Genomic DNA, 21,146 nt, shown 5'->3' with positions numbered 1-21,146 from the left:
ATAGAGGAGAAAGACAGGAATAGAGGATAAAAAGCTTCTTTTAGCTCTCTCACCACATGGAGGTAGAAGGATGAGTAAAGCAGCAACTCTGCCGTAAGTGTCCATGACCTAAAATGTCTAACCTGACAAACTATGAACTGAGCTCAGTCTTACCTGACTCTTCTCTCGAAAGCGAGCTCCTTCCAGATGGGAACGAAAGGAAGCCAGGACGAAATATGCAGCTGCCCTCATGTTGGAATCATAGCTGCTAAGGGCAGCTACCGTTAGACCCAGGGCATTGACCTCAACAAACTTGTGACATGCCACTACACACTCTGTGTGGAAAGAGGGGAAAAAAAAAAATGAAAGGAAAACATCCGGTGCATTATATTGACATGTCAGAGAGTATATAACAGCACTATAAACCTTAAAACTTCTAAGCATAAACACCAATTTCTAGACCTACTCATACAAACTATCACTTCAGTGCATGTTAAAGGCTCCTTCAGCTAACAAAGGCACTCTGAAAATCACTCTGAACAGGAGTTCTTTACCTGAGCTGAAATTAATGTGGTTAGTCTTATTGACAATGACATACAGATGATTCTGCTTGCTAGACCATGCCAAGTTAGGGAGTAAATTCTGTAAAGACAACACATATCTCCCTCTTTCAGTAAAGTTCAGTACAAAGAACAAGAGGGAAAATTCTCCTCCTCAAAACATTTTCTGGGCACCTGGTAAGTCTACCTGCGCGAAAGATCAGCAGAGCCAATGAAAAGCCCATCTGCACTAAAGAGCTTCTGGACTAGAACAGCCAGCCATTAGCCACACCAGGTGCTGCCATGCAGGTGTGAGCAATTCTGCGTGTTCTAAGCGAAGAACTTAACTGTACCCCTATCCCCTTCTGGGACAAACAAAATCCAGTAATGAGCCAAACAGAACACACACCCTTGAATCTAACATTTATCTTCCATAGTGTTTTGCCATCAGGATTTAGAGTTTCTCATTTAAGGGCTGTGTGTATTCAAGAGCCTGTGGCATTTCTACCCACTGATGGCTAGAAATTACTTGATGTAAAACCTCCAGAATATCTCCTGTGCTATTTCTATTCCATTCACCAGTAATGGAATACAACTGTACCTCAGTTATATTTTAATAGATAAAATGCAAATGTGCTGCAGTTCTGAGTTTAGCAACAAGATTCACATATTTTCTAGTAATTCAAACTGAAGGTCAAGAGGAAGTTTCTGAGAAACAAATATTCCAATTTAAGAAGAGGCTGCAGTCTTACTGACAAGTACCTACATTTGGTCCACCGATTTCCTCCCCCACCACTACCCACACAACTAAAATATGTATCTATATATAAAATATATATACACAACATCTACATTTATGTAAAACTCACAGATTATTTATGTCCCCACACCAGCAGCTGGGCTGTTTCTCTTATCTCTTCCTCAAATGCCAGAACTCCTACTTCAATTTTGTGCCTAGCTCTGCTACTTCTGGGCTTGCAACGGCAGGGTCTCTACCTCCCAGCACTGCCTCCCAGCCAGCCCACTGCTAAGTGACCAACGCAAAGGCACCACTGAATTGCAACAACAGATCTTCTCAAGTGAGTGGTTTTACAAGTTATTTCAATATTAGCGATTACTGTATGCTTCCCTATACCAATCCTCACCAAAGCACATAACAATTAAGTGGAGGAATTCAAAGCCTTTTAGTCATTTTCCTACTGAGCAAAAAGACCCCCGCTTTCCTAGCATGGGGTATCTCTCACACCACCAGAGCTCAAACAGGTACAGGTCTATACCCTCTTCTTCCAAACACTGGGCAAGGCCACCACCCATCTGCCAAAGGGACAGTAAGAGGAGTGTGCAACTAAAGTGCAGGAGAAAGAGAAACAGAGCCCAGAGATACACTTAATCTATGCTGTCTTCTACTTTCTGCTTGTGTGGCAAAGTAGCTCTGCACCTCCCACTCTTCAGGCAAGTATGCAAAGGTGAGAGCTAAGCACTGGGAAATGGACTTTGTTTTTTTCTGAGCAACCTGGTCTAGTGGAAAGTCCCTGCCCATTGCAGGGAGGTAGGAACTAGATGATCTTTAAGACCTCTTCTAATAAAAAGCATTCTGTGATTTCATGATTATGTTGAATCCCAAGGGATTGTGCAACAATGACCTAAAACTAGTCTGCCTGCAGAAGACTCTGCATCACTTATGGACATAGCTCTGCCCCATACAACAACTGCTCTTCAGTACAGGGTCAAATATGTGTTGTATGCCCTTTCACAGCAAGCCACCACATGGCTTTCCTTCAGACTGCAGTTCCTGAGAACTACTAATGTATACCAAGTACACAGACAAAGTGGATAATTTTATGAGGCAGTACCACGTGGTGAAATCCAAGGTCTTCACTTTAGCAGTAAAGTTCATGCTGGTGACAGAAAGATATATTTGGAAAACTTTCCTTCACTGAAAATGTGCAGTGGAAATATTTTCCTCCCAGCTGACCTTGGGGAGTGTGTTCAACAACTAACATAAAATAGCAAGCTATTATTAAAAAAAAAAAAAAGTATGTCCATGTCTGACATACAGTTTGTTTAAAGTACCTTGAGAACCATGATGGAAAAGGTTTCCACAAGATACTTATCAGAGCTAAAGTTAGACAGAACTTGCTATTTGCGCAACTCCACACTTACTTTTTACTCTGTGAGCATTAAACACTGTGCAGTAAGTCTATGTTTAAAAATTCAGCCATTATATAACGTCTGTGCACAGGGCACTGTGCAGCCAGTACAAAAAGCAAATAAATAAAAGACAAATTGGGAACTCCAAAAGCAGTTGACATGGTTTAGGAGCACCATGGGACCTGAACTCATAAATCCCTCAGGCCCTTTAAAAATGCCCCTCTTACGACACAGACTCTTAAATCAGCATGGAGCAGTTAAGGGAACCATTTTTCCTTTCTCCAGCTTTAGAGTCAGCCTATGTCAGGGTAGCCACTTCCTCCACAGCTCTGTCTCCCATGTCATATATACTGCTACCATGTGTAATGAAAGTAAAGTGTAGAATCATAGAGTCACAGAATGGTTTGGGTTGGAAGGGACCTTAAAGACCATCTAGTTCCAACCCCCCTGCATAGGCAGGGACACCTCCTACTAGACCAGGTTGCTCCAAGCCCCATCCAACCTGGCCTTCAACATTTCCAGGGATGGGGCATCCACAACTTCCCTGGGCAACCTGTTCCAGTGTCTCACCACCCTCACAGTAAGTAATTTCTTCCTAATGTCTAACTAAATCTACCCTCTTCCAGTTTAAAACTATTACCCCTACTACTAAGGCCTCTCTGGAGCCTTCTCTTCTCCAGGCTGAACAACCCCAACTCTCTCAGCCTGTCTTCATAGGAGAGGTGCTCCAGCCCTCTGATCATCTTCCTTGTCCTCCTCTGAGCTTGCTTCAGGGCTTTGTGTCCTTCTTGTGTTGGGGGCTCCAGAACTGGACACAGCACTCAAAGTGGGAATGCCCATCTACTGCTATGTTGCTCTATTTCTGAGTAGCCAAGTCTCACTAGATACGTTGCATTATTTGGAAAAGTGCTTTTAAATAAACAAAAGCAACCTTAATGCCACTTATACCTTGTTACTTCTAAGTAATTCTGAAAATTACAATGCAATGCAGTAAGTGTTTAAGCGTATTTATTCTCTTCAAAGACAACCACAAAGTTCTTTGTCATAGTAACTCTTGCTGTGAGAATAACAGAGCTACAGATGGAGCCATGCATCTCCCACAGCAGAGTAAAATAACACTAAATAGCAAAGAGAAACATTCACTTTACCTGGTCTGGTCAGTTCACTAAAAAGCTGAAGCAGAAAACAAGGATCGTAGAAGTCATCAAGACTCTTGACACTTTCATCTCTATATAGTGAATCTTGTACATCCTGAAACCAAATCTAAACCAGTATTTGTAAGGAACAATGCCAATTTCCAGCTTGGTTTCAACCTCATCCCATTATAAAGCACCCAATACTAAACCTTGCAAAATACAATGCAACAGAGGGTGAGACATGCTTGTATTTAAATCTGGCCTTCACTATCAGAGTTCCAAAACTATTTTGCCTGACGAGCTCAAACAGGTACATAAGCATGTTGGCAAACTGCATGAAAGACTGAACAGCCCACTGTCAGTGGATCCTTGAACAGTCAAATTCAACAACTGTTTAAAAGTCAAATTCTGGTCTCACACAAGGCAATCTTTGCAACGCTGCACAATCTCACCTGCCGACAAGATGTGGTCTATATATTGCAATTCATTTGAAAAGTACTCCTAAATAATAATTCCAGTCCTTCTATGAAACAAACAGCAGTGTATTACATGAATGCATGAAAGACATCACTACAGTGAAAAGCTCTTTTCCTACATCAAGAGGATAACTGAGCAGCCTGAACCAAAGCACCTGTGATGACAGAAGACGGCGATGCTGAGGGAAAGACAGAATGGTCTTCATCATCTTTTCTCGATCTAGCAGACACAGAATCTCCTCCATGCTTGGCTGCTGCCACAGCGACCTCCCCAGACTCTTGCAAGTCTTGTGATGTTCAACAGCAGCTGGACCCCACAGCAGGATTCTTAAATGTGGTTAAAAGTAAAGGCATTAGTGAACAGACTGCTAGCACTGAGTGAAAAGCAATTACAAAGGATATAAATCAGTATTTAATTTTCCCTTCACTTGCACTGTCTATCCTGCAGGAATCTGAAACTAGAACTCGTTTCCCTGGCAACATCTTTTTTATGCATCCGAAAGCTTTTCAAATTCAGTCTGAGGGTGTCTCATTAGCTATTTCCTACCCTATTAATCCAAGTTGGATCTTACTTTCTTGGAAAAACAATTTTTATTTAAGCTATAATATTCAGGTAAATATGACAGCAGCTGCATGAAAAGAACTGCTCAAGACCTGGTCAGACAAGGTAGTCTCAAATGCAATCAATACTTCCAACCAAGATCACAGTGGTTCAGTAAAACATAAATCCCTTCTCTTCTCCTCTGAGTTGCTGCTTAGGCCCCACTTACTTTGCCATGGTGCTTAAAGTGATATTGATACTGTCATTTGTTATGTGGGCAGTGCCAGCAGCATGCCTCACTGTCAGTAATGCAGCTGGAGGGATGGTGTTAGGCTTCTTTATCACCCAGAACCTGAAGGCTCCCACTTGTTACACAAGTCAGGCTCTGCTGGGTTGCATGTACGGCACTTCTCCTGAATGTTCTCTACATTAGCTCAAACTCTTCAGTGCTGAAATCAAGCCTAACCAAATGTCTGGCTACCAATTCACTTCAGGGTACAGTATGAAATTGCTTCTCCTTTAAAAAGGCTACAAAAAAAAATGGAGGGCTAACTACCTCTGAAACCAGCCTCCTCCACAATTACCCTCCCATTTGCCAATACTTTCAGTAAAGACGTACGTAGGATGTGGCTAGTGCCAGATCCCTGGCTTCTGGAAGCCACTTCAATTCCCTGCTAACAAGAATCTTTACTTCCTGTCCTTCATGACAAGCTGTTGTTCTCAGACAAGGCTTAGGGAAGGTTCTTAATTCAGAGTCCAGTCCTGCTCCAACTGCCTGAGCCAGCAGTCTTGCATTGCTGTTAGTATTTATGCCCATACCTCAAAGACAGAGAAGTGCATTTGAGAGCAAGGCAGACCAGAAACATCAGTTTATGTAAGAACTGTTAATAACAGACATTCCTGTGGACAGCTTGGGCATTGGGCCTCAAAAAAAACCTGATTATTTTATACAATACATGGGACACTCTTAGGAAGCATGCAGATGTATTGCAAGGTTGTGCTATAAGGAGAGCAACAGTCCAGACTGGTGAAAGACAATGAAGGCATTGATACCATGTTAGTACCCTAAAACTAACCAAACACATGTTAATGCAAGAGGTTCTACATCACTCCTCTGCTGGCATGTTCCTCTCCAGCAAATCACCAGGGTTGAATATCACACACACAGGGGCAAGATCGCCACTGAAAAAGGCAAGGGCTGTGCCAAGCAGCAAATCCTGTATCCCAAGGGAACAGAGAAATGGAAGGAGTCCTACACTTGCAACTCGTGCTTTGGCCTTCATTTGTGACGAAATTCCTCTAGTAGGTTCTTACCACTAGTAAGTTACTACTAGTGAGTGACTACTGAAATGAGACAGTGCCTCACCCAAACCATGGGAACCCAGAAGTTGGGGCAACATAAAAGAATTACATTAAGAATAGGAAATACATAGGGAAAATTTTCCAAAAGCAACATTCACCTCTAAGTTTGACATTGCTCACTGTTTCTCTCAGTTAAAAACAAGATCCTGGTAAGATACCAGTTGTGAGACTGCTTAGTCAGGCAAAAAAATGGAAGGTGGTCAGCTTACCTGGAATTTATAAGACTTTGATTATTCTTCTCATATAACTGAAGCAGTAGCAGTATCTTCTGATCTAAAAACAAAGATTAAACCTACAGTCAGTCATCTGTGATGATGAAAACCAGATCTAGTAGGAAGCCTTTCCCAGGCTAACACACTTACCTACAGCACTCAGAGTAGCCCCATAGGCACCCAGCAAAACAGCAAGGTGACTGCTCTCACAGAGAGCAGGGCTGAGTTTCACAAGTGTCAGCAGTACATCCACCAGGGCCTCTGAAATAAACATACAGCTTTGGCTTTGTTGCTCTTTATTAGATAGCATGTATATAAATACCCCCCCACACATATACCCTCTCTAAATAGATGCACACACACTTTAGATCAAGATCTCTCTCTATAAATACCAGAAATCACTTCCGTGACTACGATGCATTTAATTAAAGTAGAACAACTGGGTTTTTTTTAATAAGTTAAAACAGTCTTTCCAAGCTGGACACACTCATGCTGTTGTGAGATAAGGTCTACAATGTGGCATAATACTCTGCAGAAACTTTCCAGGTATACACATTTGCTCTCTTGGTTGGAAAGAAGTACTACACCCTATCCTACCATATTGCAGCTCCCTCCACTCCTCAGAAGGTATCTTAAATTAGCTCAGGAGTTGCACAAAGTAAAGGCAGACATCCCAGCAATTTTCCCAAGCTACACAAGAAATCACAGCAAGATTTACAAGTTCATATCCCAGCTGCAATCACTTATCAAAATGCATCTACACTGCATTTAAACAGGGGTCATCACTGCAGAATTCATTAGCAAGTTACAGGAACTCTGTCCAGAAGCATACAAAAATTATCCACCTTTATTTTATAATCAGTTGAGAAACAGACCAAAGTGATCAGGTTACTCAAAGGCAAACAGGGTATCTGTGGCAGATTCAAGACCTGAATACACATGTCTTTACTCCCACTATCTGAAAAGGCATACAGACTTTTTCCCCCAGTATCTACAGGAATATAAAATAGATGTGAAAACAAAACAGATCATAAAGACAACAGCCTGAATGAATGCACTCCTGACATCAAGCTTCTGAATTAACTGAAGTTACCCTCAAAAAATCCATCTTGCTGCCCTACAGAAATACATTCAAAAGGTACACCACATACAGTACGCAGCAAAATCTATTCCTTGTTTTTTATTTCACTGAATATTTGACTTCGCAAGAGCTTTTTGCTCTTTTCAGGTGATTTAAAACTTTATCATTTGTCTACACGTTGCTCACTGATGTACACAAAACTATTTATCAACATGCTGCCCCAAAATCCTCCCCTTCTCTTACACTGCTCCACCAATCACTGAATCTCAAAGCTCCGTACAGTAGGAAAAAGCTGAGGTCTAAGTATATTTAGTGATTGGTTCAAGGTCAGGTAGTATTTCAGTATTGGCAGAGATAAAGAAACAAAGTCAATCCTACACATGAACTATCACCCAATTTATATTCCTCATGAAAGGTTGCGAAATCAAATACACACTAATTAACATTTTTGATACGTCTTGCAAAATCAACTTAACATCTTCTGTACCAACCTATTTTAAAATGAGGGCCTCTGTCACATGTTTCTAACAGAACTTACTGCACTTACTGGTCTTATACTAAAAGCCTTACAGAAACCAAAAGAATAAATTCAGTATTTCAACAGGGTTGGAAACTAACCAAACGCAAATCCATTTTTTCAGTAGTTTTAGAAAAAAATAAGTGCTAAAAACCAGCAGCTATAAAATGAATGCAACATTTGGATCCAAGTAGAGGTAGAATTTAAAACTAAATGCTAATATTCTGGATTTGTTTTACATAGCTCTGCAAGTATAGGTAGGTGGATAGGTTATGGATGGATAAAACACACTGTGAGAAAGACAAGATTACTAAATATAGTTAAGAGGAATAAGAAGAAAAATAACCTCTTGTCTGGATGTTTGTGCCATCTTCCTCTTCTCTTGACCTCAGTATGGCTGACAAAAATAGAGAGTGCTGCGTGACCATCATGTGAAGCTTGGAAAGCTTGACTAATCTCTGAGTAAGTGAGGATTCTTCTTTGTACAATAACTGAATAGCAATGTTCAGAACTTTCAAAAATGCTTCATCTCTGTAGCGGTACCTTTAGAAGCAAGGATCACAGAAAAGTCAGATCCCAACAAGAAGGAAAGTTTCTTGAAAATAATCTGTTTAAGACATGAGAACCTTGCGAAGAAAACAAACTTAGTAAAATCATAACAAATTTTTAAAATGAAAACACATGCAGCTCTTCCCCTGAGTTGTTTTTATTTCGTTTTTTTCAAGTTATACTGGTACATTAATTATAGAAAAAAGAAAGAAGAACAAACACAGTCACACTTGCAGTTGTAAGTGATCTTAAAAAAGGATTAGGATTTTGCCTACTAACCCTTCAAACACCAGTCCTTCAGATTAACACTTCTACCTCCACAGAAGCTAAGATTATCCTCAAATAGTTTTTATTTATTTTATTTAAATTGTTTATATTTAAAGGTGAAAGATCTGATTCTGTTTTCACATTAACTGTATTCAGAAATACCTTAAATAAGAAGAAAATAATGATATGAGCATAAATCTTATTTATGCCAGTCAAAAAGAAGCTTGTCCAGCTATCTAGTTAGCTATGTTAGTTATGCTAACTGGGGCACACTGAATCTGCCTGCAGTTGTGCAAGTTTAGGCTCCAATGAAGCCAGAAGACATGACACAAAACACATCCTGAGAAACAAGGAGCATCATCTAATCTGACTGAACTCAAGGGACACAGGGTGTATCCAACATAACGCAGGACGAGGCCACGTGAACGTAACTCCACCTCCTAAAGCAACTTTGGTGCACCTTTGGTGCAAAATTACTTACTTGAGTCCTGTCTTCACAAGGCTGTACCAGTCATCTGGGTCCACTTCCTCAACAAGGCGCTGTGCACGTAGCAAGTAAAAACAGATGTTTACATTTAGTACATAAAGAGGCTACAGATTATCATTACCAGCAATTTTTGTTCAACAGACGCAGTAACACTCAGGTGGAACAATCAAAGGATAACAGGGAAGAAAGCTCCTGGATACAACAATCCTACCTCCTGATTCAAAAGAAACTGCAAGTCTTGTTTTGTTGGCCCTGACTGCAAAAGCAGCATATGGGCTGTATGTAATTCAAAAGCAAGCTGGTCTGTAGGTACCAAGCAATGCAGACTCTTTAAACTCTTCACACTCCCAAAGTATAAAAGGAATAAAAATTCACCAAATCAAAGCAAAAGACTCAGGTAATATGTTTTTTGTGTACCTACAATGTGCTTAAGCTAATCAACCTTTGCACGTGGCAAACAGGGGTGGCTGGGTGTATATGTTTTTTAGAGAAACTCATCTTCCCTGAAATGCTATAAACCACAATCAGTTTTAAGAAGACTGACAGCTGCACATGCCAGCAGCCCCAGTAATGGTAACCCTCTCACATCTGCAAACACCATTAGGATGAACACTATGAGGTGGCCCCTCAGGTCCTGCAAGACTCCTTGTCCTGCACAATCAGCCATGTCCTAAAAGCGAGTCTGACCAGAAGCCAACAAGAGGTCAAAAGCTTTCAATACCTGCAGAGACCTTAATTTTTACATCTTGCATGAATCTGCCTACCTTACTAAATTACAGAAGAAAGAGTAGTACAGAGGGAATGATCAAGAAGTGTGATTTATGATAAAAGTCCAAGTGTCTATCTACAATCAATCACATTTCTGCCACAGACTTCAGAGGGCATGGCAGGTGTGTCTCATCAGAAGTCTCTGTATCACAATTATTTTTTTTTAATGAAAAAATCCATTGACGACCTTTAACTCCTGAACACCTCATACTCTGATTTTCAAAAGGTCACTGTTAGCAGAAAGCCACTATCAAGAACTTAGCAGGGCTAAGTTAACTCTGCAAAACCTATTAAAAGCCAATAGAAGTTGTAATCCATAACAGAAAATGAAGTCCAAGAGCACAATAACACATACAGAGTGTCACATTCTAGCAATGCAGATAAAAAGAAATCTCACCAATAATTCTTCTAGCCTCAGCAGCATGGACCTCTCCACTTCTTGCTTGCTTTCATCTTTACTGCCGTTGTACATGGCAATTAACCCCTTCATGCAGGCTGGTAACAGGCATCTCCTCCAGGAATGCAGCTCTTCAGAGTTTTCCAGCACTCTCGATATGGAATCTGCTACTGTCCAGCTACAGAAAGATATTTAATTATTTTTTTAATAATGTTGTCACGTGTTTTTTATATCTGCTAAATATGTCTTGCTGCCAAGGCTTTGACGTGACAGATTCTCTGAGAAGAGGATTGTTCACAATATTGGCATTCATGCATATGTATCACAACACTTCACTGGACAAACCTAGTCCTGAAACAGGGCAATGGGGCTTGCCTACCTCTCAATAGATTCTGCTTTCTCAAGAGCCGCAGGAAGCTGGTCAATAAGGTTTTTCAGCAGTTTGCTTTCTGAAGATGGCAACAACTTTGAAAGGACTTGCAGCTTCACAGTGGTCTCTTGTGACCCTTCTGTGTCTTGCAATACACCGCAGAGTTCCTTCCACAGAGCCTTCCTCAAGACAGGTATAACAGCTGAGACAACTGTTGGGAGAGGGCATGGGGCACAGGCTTCACCATTTAAGCATGTTAAACAACAACAAACTTATAGCTACAAAAATCTCAAATCACTTTTCTAATCAAGCCCCAGATTATGTAGCTTCTAGGACATTATACTACAGTAGCTGATTATCTGCTACAGAGCAGTGCACTTTATTGTTCCACAGCACCATTAGGAAGTGTTCAGCACACGTACCAGACATATACTTGCTACACAGCTGAAATGATTAGACATGGACAAACAATGCAGACCTTCAAAAGAGGGACAACTTCCTGACAAGAAGCCTTGTCCTTGCATTTCAGGAAGGATGAAACCATAGCAGTTCTCTGACCCTGGGCTCAAAGGAAATTTTCTCTCACACCAACAGACAGCTCACAGACAACTTATAAATTAAGTCAGTCAGACAGCAGTTTCCCCTTCTAGTGTTCAATCATGAAACCTCTGGTGTGCATTAGGTGCTAGAAAAAGGCTTAGCTCTTTAACCATCCTCTCTACTTTCCTGTGTGCTGACATGAACTTCTCACTACTTGAAATTCTCCTGGATAGAGCTAGCCTTCTTCACCAACAGCTACAGTTGGCCTGTTTCTGTTGCTATTCATTTTTCTATGCAATAAGAGAGACTAAATCAAATCAGTGTGTTCTCTCAAGTTGAATCCTAATTCATAGTTTTGCTGGCAGAAAATATAACAGTCTTGTCCATTTAATGCTGCTGTTGGTTTGGGAAGTTTTGGACTGCCTGTTTAGGAAAGCATTACTGTAGGAAGCTGTATTTGGAGATTTATTTTAGAATAAAGCTTTGGACTCTTACACATGTAAAAGTGAAAGCTTAAATTCTGCAAAACCATATGGCTATGGCATTCCAGTCATCAGGCAGTGTTCTATGTATGCTCAAAAAAATGTTTTTACCTCCTATACTAAACTAAGAGAAGTATGAAGACAGATTTTCACATGTGCTAAGTATTAAATATGGGCTTCAAAAGAGAAAACTGGACAACAGCAACCGTGAAAGTACTTTGCTTCCACATAATAGTCCTTCACCTTTTTGCTGCAGAGGTGCTTATAGGAGAATAATTAGAAGTTAGATACAGAACTTCTACTCCCTCTTTATTGCACAGAGGATCCAAGATTTTAAGGCCAGCAGAGCCTTACACTGAAAATTTGGTCCCCAAATCATGAATGGGGATCAGCTGTGGCTTTACCTGCAGAAGGTCGGCTGAAATCGTACTGGTCTCTGCACTGCAAATACACATTAATGAGTGGAAGAAGGCTCTCCATGTTTTTCCTGAGGTACTTTCCAGTGGCACTGCTCAGACACCACAGTTCAAACTGCAGGAGGTGTGTCCTACAGTGTTTTATCAGCATGCTCACAATGGCAAGGGAGGTTTTTGACCTCTGGTTAAGACAGTGAACATGCACCTCTACACTGACTGCGTATGCAAGGATTGGCTCACTTTGGAGAGCGTGAAGAAAAACTTGCTCCAAATCTTTGCTGGCTGATGCTGACATCAGTATCCCCAAAGCTTTAATGTGCTCCGTGGATAGCAGTAGTTCTCCTTGTTGAGGCTGCCTTTGGTAGCTTTCTGTGAGGAGCTCCACCAAAATCTGTCCATAGAAGCTTAATTGTTTCCCTTTTTTAGGGGATTTTTCAGATTTCTGAGTAGTCAAGCTCATCTCAGGGAGTCGCAGCATGGTTAAAGTGATCTCCTTCAGCTGAGCTGCAGCCATGTACATGTGTAACTCCTCCAGAGCCTCCAACTGGTGAGACTTCTTGGGAGAGACCTGGCTTCCGTCTTTCCCTGCAGACTGTAGCTCTTTCAAGACACTTTTTGTGATAGCTTCAAAATACTTTGATAGCACGTGGTTCTGATCCATGCCCTGCAGCATTGGTGCACCCGTTTTCAACAGCTGGAGCACACCAGAGTTGAGGTGAGCCGAGAGGAGCTTCACAGTGACAGGGTTTAAACTGTGCTGAGGAAGAGAACGTTGCTCTAAAGCCAGGAACCAACTCTCCAGGGTTGGGTGTCTGAAAATCAGCATGAGCGCATCTTCTAGTGTCTGCAACAAATGGTTGTAACAATATGACTGAATGGATAATTATAGTTTGTGGGGGAAGAAAAAAAAAATAATTCATCTGCCTATTTTCCAGAGCATGCTTATTGCAATTACTAAACATGAAATTATCGATTACCTAGTCAGAAGGTAAAAACATTAACAAATTACATGCATGTGAATACCATTCTTCAAACATTTATAATACAGGGAGGCATGCCACCCCTCAACACTGCACATATAGAAGCACATTTCCAGGGGAAAACTAGATATTCTGGGGTTTATCAATACGATTCCACTCTAATCCCCACAAATCCACAGAACTGTTGACAGTGGGGCAAAAATTCACTCCTCCGAGTATATAATTTTATCCGCCTTTACACAAGGCCTAGGAAATAGAACTTCTGTGAAGGTAAGTGATCTCTGTCAAGACCTCTCCTGACTGTGTTGCAGAACAGGGGTGAGGCTGTGGATGATGCGAATTGGTCAAATCTCCAGTGTATTTTTATAACTGCTGGACCACATTCTTAAAGTTCACAAGTGCTCCTCCTAGACTTTAAAAGCATCTCTCTTCATCAACCTGTTTCCATTCAATACAACTCTACAAAACACACATCGTATGATACCCTGTTCACTCCTTGTCCTTCTGAGGACCTGGAAAAAGCTACAACAATGCTTCTACAAAGCAATAAAATCCTATTCAAGCCCTTCTACAGTGAGCATATGACAGACACTTTAATCCTAACCAAAATCCCAGAAATCATCATGACTATTATCAAGTCACAGCACTCACAAAGCCTGATCCCTGCTAGATCTCCTGTTGTCTCTCGTATGTAGCCAGTTCCATGTTTTGGTGATTGTTGAAAATACATCAACATAATTTGTAATAAAAAATAAGTCATATTTAAGATAATTTGCTTAAATCAATGGTTCCGCAAAACATATGACTTGCTTCCCTAGAGAATAAATCAAGTCAGAGTTTACTAACAGGTGATCTTATGGCCTGTGTATAAATGGATTTGGTACCTTGTCATTTGAAGTCTCCTCTGTAATCAGAGATTCCTTATCCAAAAAGAGGCCTGATTCAGCCTGATGCTCTTCTCGTTTTGTCTGATTATCCAACTCTATCTGATTTCCCCGGCACAACAAGCTGCTCAGCAGGTCCATATAGAGGTCAACAAGGCGGGGACCAGAAGTTTTACTAAGCTGTGAAAATTGAGACACCTTGTAAGTTGAGAAAAGAGGACAGGAGCTGAAGGACAATTATCCAAAAGGAATAAAAGTTAACAAAGAATTTCCTAGATTACAACCTTTTCTGGAGGAAGGAATCACTCCCTTCTGCAGAAACCTGACTCTACAAGAAGTTTCAGGGTGTCAAATAAATATTTATAGATTTTCATCTACACTGCAACTTTTGGTGTAATATAGGCCAACGAATTTCAGTCTCTGGAGAAGCCTCTTATGAAGACCCACGAGCTGGATTAAAATCTGGAGTTTATTTGCACTACATAAAAAGCAGTAAGGCGACCCAGGCAAAGTAAATCCAAGACTCCTCAACAATTCAAGGAATTTGTTTGCAAATTAGGTGGAGCTTTTTATGGTGCTCTGTAGCCTCAGTGAGAGCCGAGTACATGAAACATCTGCAGAACTGGATCCTTAAGTTTTAATAGCCAAGTAATTTGTACTTGCTGCATTAAAACAAAACAAATCCAAAATATCATCCCAATATTGCTCTTACACTGCCAAAGTTCTCCACTGTGGATTTCAGGTATAGCAACACGTGCTTTACTCCTAACAAGAGCTGTTCAGATGGAAGCTTGGAAGCCAAGTCTCTCAGTTTTGTCTGGATATCATCTTCCAGTAAGGTATTGCTTCCTCTCTCATAGGCTTTCTTTAGCAAAGTGGTAAATACAGAATCCAGGGCCACAGCAGGTTCTTTGCATAACTCTTTGTGCTTTTTGAACTGTTTAAAATGGAACAAAACAAAACAAAAACACAGGAGAAAAATAAAGACGAGTATGAATCAAAAGTTTCTTTAGCTACCTTTGTTCTGAAATTAGTTCTGTGCTAGAAGTGGGACTGAAGCTCCAGGAGCACATATGTGCAGTCCTGCTATCCTCGAGCTAGTCAAAGGTGTTCCACAGCAAACCTCTACATGGTGACTACTGGACTAACAGAAAAACATGGCAACCTCTAGCACAGCTGGTGCATGCATTCCCAACCCCTACCTTGGCTGAACTCCAACCACTTTAAACTGGCTCCTGAGGCCACATCACACATTATGCTGCAGTATGCCTGATGAGAAGCTGTAGTCTGAGTGACTGCATACAACCCTTCAGCCTTGGCTTCACTTCCCACCCATAACACAAGCTTTTTGTCTTGTCAGAGAAAAGGCCTCGAGCAAATCTGTGTCTCAAGGTAATCAAGAAGCAATCCAGAATTAGCTTAATGTAAATGAACTGTCTAATGGAAATGTAGCCTTTATACACTGTGAGGTTTTAGAGTAATACTGGTTCAAGCATTCAAGTGACTTCAGGTCCATACCACAGGTTCCTGAGATTGCTGGGGTATCCAGAGTTTATAGTACCGATTAAATTGGTAGAGCTGAGGATACTCAGAAACTTCCAGGGACTGCAGATCTTTATCGTAGAACTGGAATGCCAAACAGAGGGCAAGGGGTTCTCTCTGAGAGTGCAGGAGGTCAGTGAAAACAGCAATAAGATAGTCTACGATGTGTGCTCCTAGAAAAGCAAAATAAAAAATGAAGTTTATGTTGACAGTAGTATTCTGCATGAGCACAAACACTAGGGTAACCCTCTTTCCTTAAGGCCTGGTTAACAGGCCATATAACATCATTTAGTTGAAGCGAGTAATCACCCCACTTTAAGACACATGCTCACGTTGGTGTTTCTTCCAGACAAGCATAAAACTCAACTCCACCTTTACTGTGTTGTGCTAAACTTGTATTTCGATGGATAGAACCCAAAAAAAGCACCACCTAAGAGAACTGATTTGTACCGGGGGAACACATCCACGTTAACAAGCACTGGTTAAGTATGGAGCATTTTCTTTCAGAACTGGGACTTTCAGTCCCACCTGAGGTGCTACTCAACAGCCAAATATACACAGGACTTAGTGAGGCGCTGTGGCATTGGCAAATCCCGATCTGAGGCCAACTGCTGCCCCTGTGACTCCTCACTCCAACAAATCCTTTCCTCAAGGAGGTGGTAGAACTTTGCAACATTCACCCCTAGAGCTTCACCTCGAAGTTTTCTTTAGAAAATGCATCCATTTTCTATTCAATATCACAGTCCTCTCTCCCATACTGACTAGTCTCAATGGAATAGCTGCCTACAGCCATAGAAACCACCTTCCCCTCATGATCTGCATACTCTGTGTTTAAAACACTCTGTTACTGAAGCACAGCTGCTTCCAGGCAAACGCTGTCCATGCAGGGACAGTGTCTTGGCAGGGCTCCTCGGTCCTCTCCATACTGTGCTCAGAGTAAGGGGTCATCATCCTACTTCACTTCCCAGCATCTCATAGGAGAAAGGGTGGGCTCTCTTTTTCTAACCTGCACAAGTCTGGTTTCCCACAGTGGGAGCTCCCGAGCTAAATGGCTGTTCATAGAATGCCTGCATTTCAATCTATTTTCCCTACTCCAGAAACTGAGTGAGCTTCTTAAGGGTCAGGAAAAAAGGACAGAAGCACCTCGTAGACTTTAATGTCTCTCTTGAGCAGGGAAGACCGTGGACCTGCACCTCCTTCTGCTTGCAACAAAGATAATAACATGTCTTGAGGTGCTCATCGGGTAAGAATGATCCCACTTACACCTGACTAGCATAAATGACATACAGAAACAAAAAAGTCTGTACCTGGTCCATTTTCAGTCCTAAGCAACAGTATATTCCTGGCTTCTAATGCAGCAGGGACAATGCCCTGAATGGGAAATGTTTGGATAACCATGTCTTCATTTAAAGTAAACCCAATTTCTTCATCTAAGCCATCACTGCCCTCAACTAGGACATCCACCATATCCAGGACATCTATGAAGCAAAGAAAAAGTGTAAGCAGAGGATTCAGACTAACTAGACAACAACAGAGGTAGAAAAGTCTGTACCTGGTCCATTTTCAGTCCGAAGCAACAGTATATTCCTGGCTTCTAATGCAGCAGGGACAATAGCACTGAATGGAAATGTTTGGATAACCATGTCTTCATTTAAAGTAAACCCAATTTCTTCATCTAAGCCATCACTGCCCTCAACTAGGACATCCACCATATCCAGGACATCTATGAAGCAAAGAAAAAGTGTAAGCAGAGGATTCAGACTAACTAGACAACAACAGAGGTAGAACCCAACTTCAGGAATACAAGGCAGCTTTTGAATTCCCACTGTCTAGCAAAGTAACAGTAAATGCAACTGTAAAAATCACTCTCTTACAGTATGATTTTTGCCTTTCAACTCTGCTGCTCAGATGACAGAAGTAAGGGAAGGGCAGAGGTGCATTACCTACTGCTATCACAATGGCATTGGGTAAGGACTATCAGAGCATAACAGTGACAGGAAATGTGTATGGTGGATTACAAAGGAAGCAGCCATTTCCCCATTAAAAGAACATCCTGAGAAGTCCTTGGAGAGCTTCTCAGCTCTGTATGTTCACATAAACAAATCTTAGTCATGAAAGTGTCAAATACAGCTTTAACACATGAAGAAAATGCCATGTATTCTGTAGCTGGCATTACACCTCTGTAACAGTCAACTCAAGGCAACTAATCCATCTGATACTGAGTGGTAAACTACCTCAATTATCCTACCTTTGTGTACTTCAAAATCCTCAACTGCTACACCAGAACAGCTAGCACTTGGTAAGCTGTCGAAGTGTCCACATCTGCAGAATTTTGAGTTTGTCTGCAATAGGGCTGTATCTGGTCCCAGAGAGCAGGAGCAGCAAAACCCCAGCCATGTTCCTGGGAGTACAGAAGCTCCCTGGGAATCCCAGCCCTTTTTCTCCTGGATGAACAGACATAAGCAGCCGTAGGGAGAGGAACTGTAATAGTTTTCAGTTCAGTTAGAAAATGCTGCTGCATGAGCCTGAAGGGAGACTTAAAATACTGTTGAAACAACGTAACTGCATTGGAAACTACTTTTCAGGGCAAAGTGGTAACTTTAAATTCAGACTTCTACTTTTGATACTAAATACAACAATCCTGTAGGTCCTCGCTTAAGCTGGTTTTCTACAGTTACCAGTCCTTGTTTAGAGATTAGGGCTAGAAAATTTATCACAAAGTCTTGGAATTCACTGTTGTTGAGGGAATCACCACATACCATCAATGTGAGAGATGGGGATGCTGACATTATCAGAGTCTTGTTTAAACATATTCACTTGGAGCATACTGGCCTCCTGAACAAGGTCTGCTGCTTTATCTGTATATGGATACGGGTTTGTCACCAGTTTCAACAGAATCTGTTAACAAAGGTTGAGAGAGAAACATAAGTGCAAAGGCTATTTAGTCTACAGGAACCATATATTTTTAAGAAACAAACAGTTGGAAGCTGGGAAAGTTTCAGGAGGACAACTTCCATATACTTCTGCAGGAATCAGCCTACATGGGACACTGGGTCTAATGGAAAAGAAATGCCTACAGCAATTTTGCATGTGAAGTGCTACCACTGAGCCCCTGGAGAAAGTGCAATGAAAAGGAAGTGCTGGGCATTTAACATCCTGAAAAGTAAACAGGAAATGTCAACTTTTCTTGTAAAAGATTACAATTCACTGATGTCTGATAATTTTGGCAGGTATTGCAACATAAAGAAAAGAGGAGATAAGAGCTACCCCCACACACAACACTCTACCCTTAATACCAAATGCTGTAATAACTTCTCTTCCTGGATTTTATTTTCCTCCAAATTATTCCACTATCCTCCTGCACAAGATGTTAGCTCTTTATAAAGAATTACAAGCACTGCTATTCTCAGAATTCATTCATTGATCTTTGACAGGTTTCTCAAAAAAAGTAAAAAAAATAATTAAGTTTCCATTCATGCTATTCTTGGCATTGTTTATTCAGCTAATTTGAACAGCTGTTACCCTTTCCAAAAACTGAATCACTGCTTCCTTTTTGTCTTCTTTTGTATTATCCAAGTGTTCCAGCCAAACTGAAAGTTCTTTCCACGTGTACTCAAACACTCCACTGTCACGTAAAACCTGTCCAGAAAAACAAAGGGGGAGTTAAAAAAACAACAATAAACCAACAAAATAAAATACAAAACTCAAAAAAACCCACAGATCTCTTTGTATAGCAGCTTCATGTTTTTGTCTTCTTGTAAAGAAAAAAGAGCAGCAGGTTGATGAGAAGAAATATCTGTCATTCTCAGCCCCGCAGCTCAAGAAGCCTTATTGTCACTCAACAGGGCAACTCTAACTGCATAACAGAGGGTAAAACTAAAAGCATTTTTATAACAAATTCTCCCAAGTCTGTATCATCTGACCTCAGCACATTAGGATCAAGGTCCAGTGCCTTCATCACAGCTGCTCCATTACTGCTCTCTCAGCAAGAGCAGTAAGTGAGGCATGACTATGTCACTGAAACAGGCTGCCCAGGGAGGTGGTAGAGTCACCATCCCCGGAGGTGTAACAGGTAGATGTGGTGCTTTGGGAGATGGTTTAGTCATGGGGGCACAGGATTGATGGCTGGACCTGATGATCAGGTCTTTTCCAGTCTTACTGATTCTATGATTCTGTGTTACAGCTTACAAGTGAAACCCAGTGAACTCTGCCAGACACTCAACAGGCTCCATAGGAAAAGGCTGAGAAGCAGCCCTGGAGAAGAGAAAAGTATGCTTTAAGAATGACCAAAGTGAAGGCAAAATATGGCTTGCTCTCTCACAACTGGGAAAATCAGCTGAGAGCAACTTCTTTCTGTTCCTGGCTTCTCAGAGCCTTCCTTCCTCTCACCTGCTGTCTCATTATGAACATTTACTCCCATGCATTTGGAATACAAGATTTCTACAAGCACTCAGGGCACAGGAACCTGCTTCAGCACATGCCAGGGTAGTACACACTGGATCCAGAGGCCACTGTGTTACCTGCAGTGCTGCTCACTGCAGCATCCCTGCCTCTTCATTGCTCAAGGCCTATGGTGCAGGGACACAGAGGAGAAGGGCTGGCTACAGCACAGAGACACAGGCAGGGCCAATCCATCTTGCTGATCCCAACCTGCAAACAAGTCTTATTTGTTGGACAGCTTCAGCAGAGCTAGTGTGTCCCCCGACCCGTCACACAGCCTGAAACACAAGATGTGTCCCCTGCAACAGGATACTACAAAGCTGTCTCATACCCTGGTAAGGAAGTCACAGCCTTGTAAGAGCCAGGACAAAGGCTAGCAGGACTTTTGGTTCAACCACATCAAGTTCTTCTGCTGTCAGCCACCAGTCAGCACAAACTCTGCTGAGGTCAAAGATGCCTGGACACAGAGTATTTGTTCCTTCCACCTTAGTAAATCCTATTTTTATTTCAGGGGAGCACGCTATACTGCTTGAAGGGGGTTGTACATCTTTATACCATTACAGCAAGAAAAAGTGCCATATCCTTAAAAGCAGCCTGTAGGAGGGCATTTTAAAACTGCTGATGTAACATAAAGGAAAATCAATCTAAATCAGGCTACCTGTGCTTAAAAGAGTTGGGTGGATGGGTAAACAGTCACATAAATGTACACTGGGTCATGACCACAGCAAGGTCCAGAAAGAAGCATAGGCATACTCATGGCTGCTGTGGGTGGTGAGGTAGGCACGATTTTACCAGTCAAGTAATAGGCATTAAAATATTTAGAAATTTTTGCCTACTTTCATGCTGTGTAAACACAGGCACTTATCTGAGGCACCTAAATTAGTAACTCGACCCTATGCACTGTCTGCAAAGGAAAGAAAGGAGGGAGAAGAGGATGAGGAGGAGAAAGAATGGTTGTCTGAAGGACAATTCAGATGACAGGCAATTTGAACTGCACAGTGGTAGAACCACTTGACTCTCACTCTCAACA

General features: G+C 41.5%; 1 protein-coding gene across 1 annotated transcript in view; it reads right to left on the bottom strand.

Annotated features, from left to right (window-relative positions):
• The window catches only part of URB1 (URB1 ribosome biogenesis 1 homolog (S. cerevisiae)), an 81,753-nt gene that overhangs the window by 8,384 nt on the left and 52,223 nt on the right, over window positions 1-21,146 (bottom strand). Inside the window, exons 16-31 of the mRNA XM_010004690.1 lie at window positions 19,199-19,315; window positions 18,436-18,574; window positions 17,229-17,399; window positions 15,653-15,849; window positions 14,847-15,071; window positions 14,135-14,314; window positions 12,259-13,114; window positions 10,842-11,043; window positions 10,463-10,640; window positions 9,292-9,350; window positions 8,341-8,537; window positions 6,547-6,657; window positions 6,394-6,457; window positions 4,437-4,608; window positions 3,818-3,920; window positions 154-314 (exon numbers count right to left, since the gene is read on the bottom strand). Coding sequence (XP_010002992.1) covers window positions 154-314; window positions 3,818-3,920; window positions 4,437-4,608; window positions 6,394-6,457; window positions 6,547-6,657; window positions 8,341-8,537; window positions 9,292-9,350; window positions 10,463-10,640; window positions 10,842-11,043; window positions 12,259-13,114; window positions 14,135-14,314; window positions 14,847-15,071; window positions 15,653-15,849; window positions 17,229-17,399; window positions 18,436-18,574; window positions 19,199-19,315 — 3,132 coding nt within the window. The remainder of the gene's footprint in view (window positions 1-153; window positions 315-3,817; window positions 3,921-4,436; window positions 4,609-6,393; window positions 6,458-6,546; window positions 6,658-8,340; window positions 8,538-9,291; window positions 9,351-10,462; window positions 10,641-10,841; window positions 11,044-12,258; window positions 13,115-14,134; window positions 14,315-14,846; window positions 15,072-15,652; window positions 15,850-17,228; window positions 17,400-18,435; window positions 18,575-19,198; window positions 19,316-21,146) is intronic.

This window comes from Chaetura pelagica, unplaced genomic scaffold (assembly GCF_000747805.2).
Source record: "Chaetura pelagica isolate M959 unplaced genomic scaffold, ChaPel_1.0 scaffold299, whole genome shotgun sequence".
NCBI lineage: Eukaryota > Metazoa > Chordata > Aves > Apodiformes > Apodidae > Chaetura > Chaetura pelagica.
This window is presented reverse-complemented; position numbering and strand designations above follow the sequence as displayed.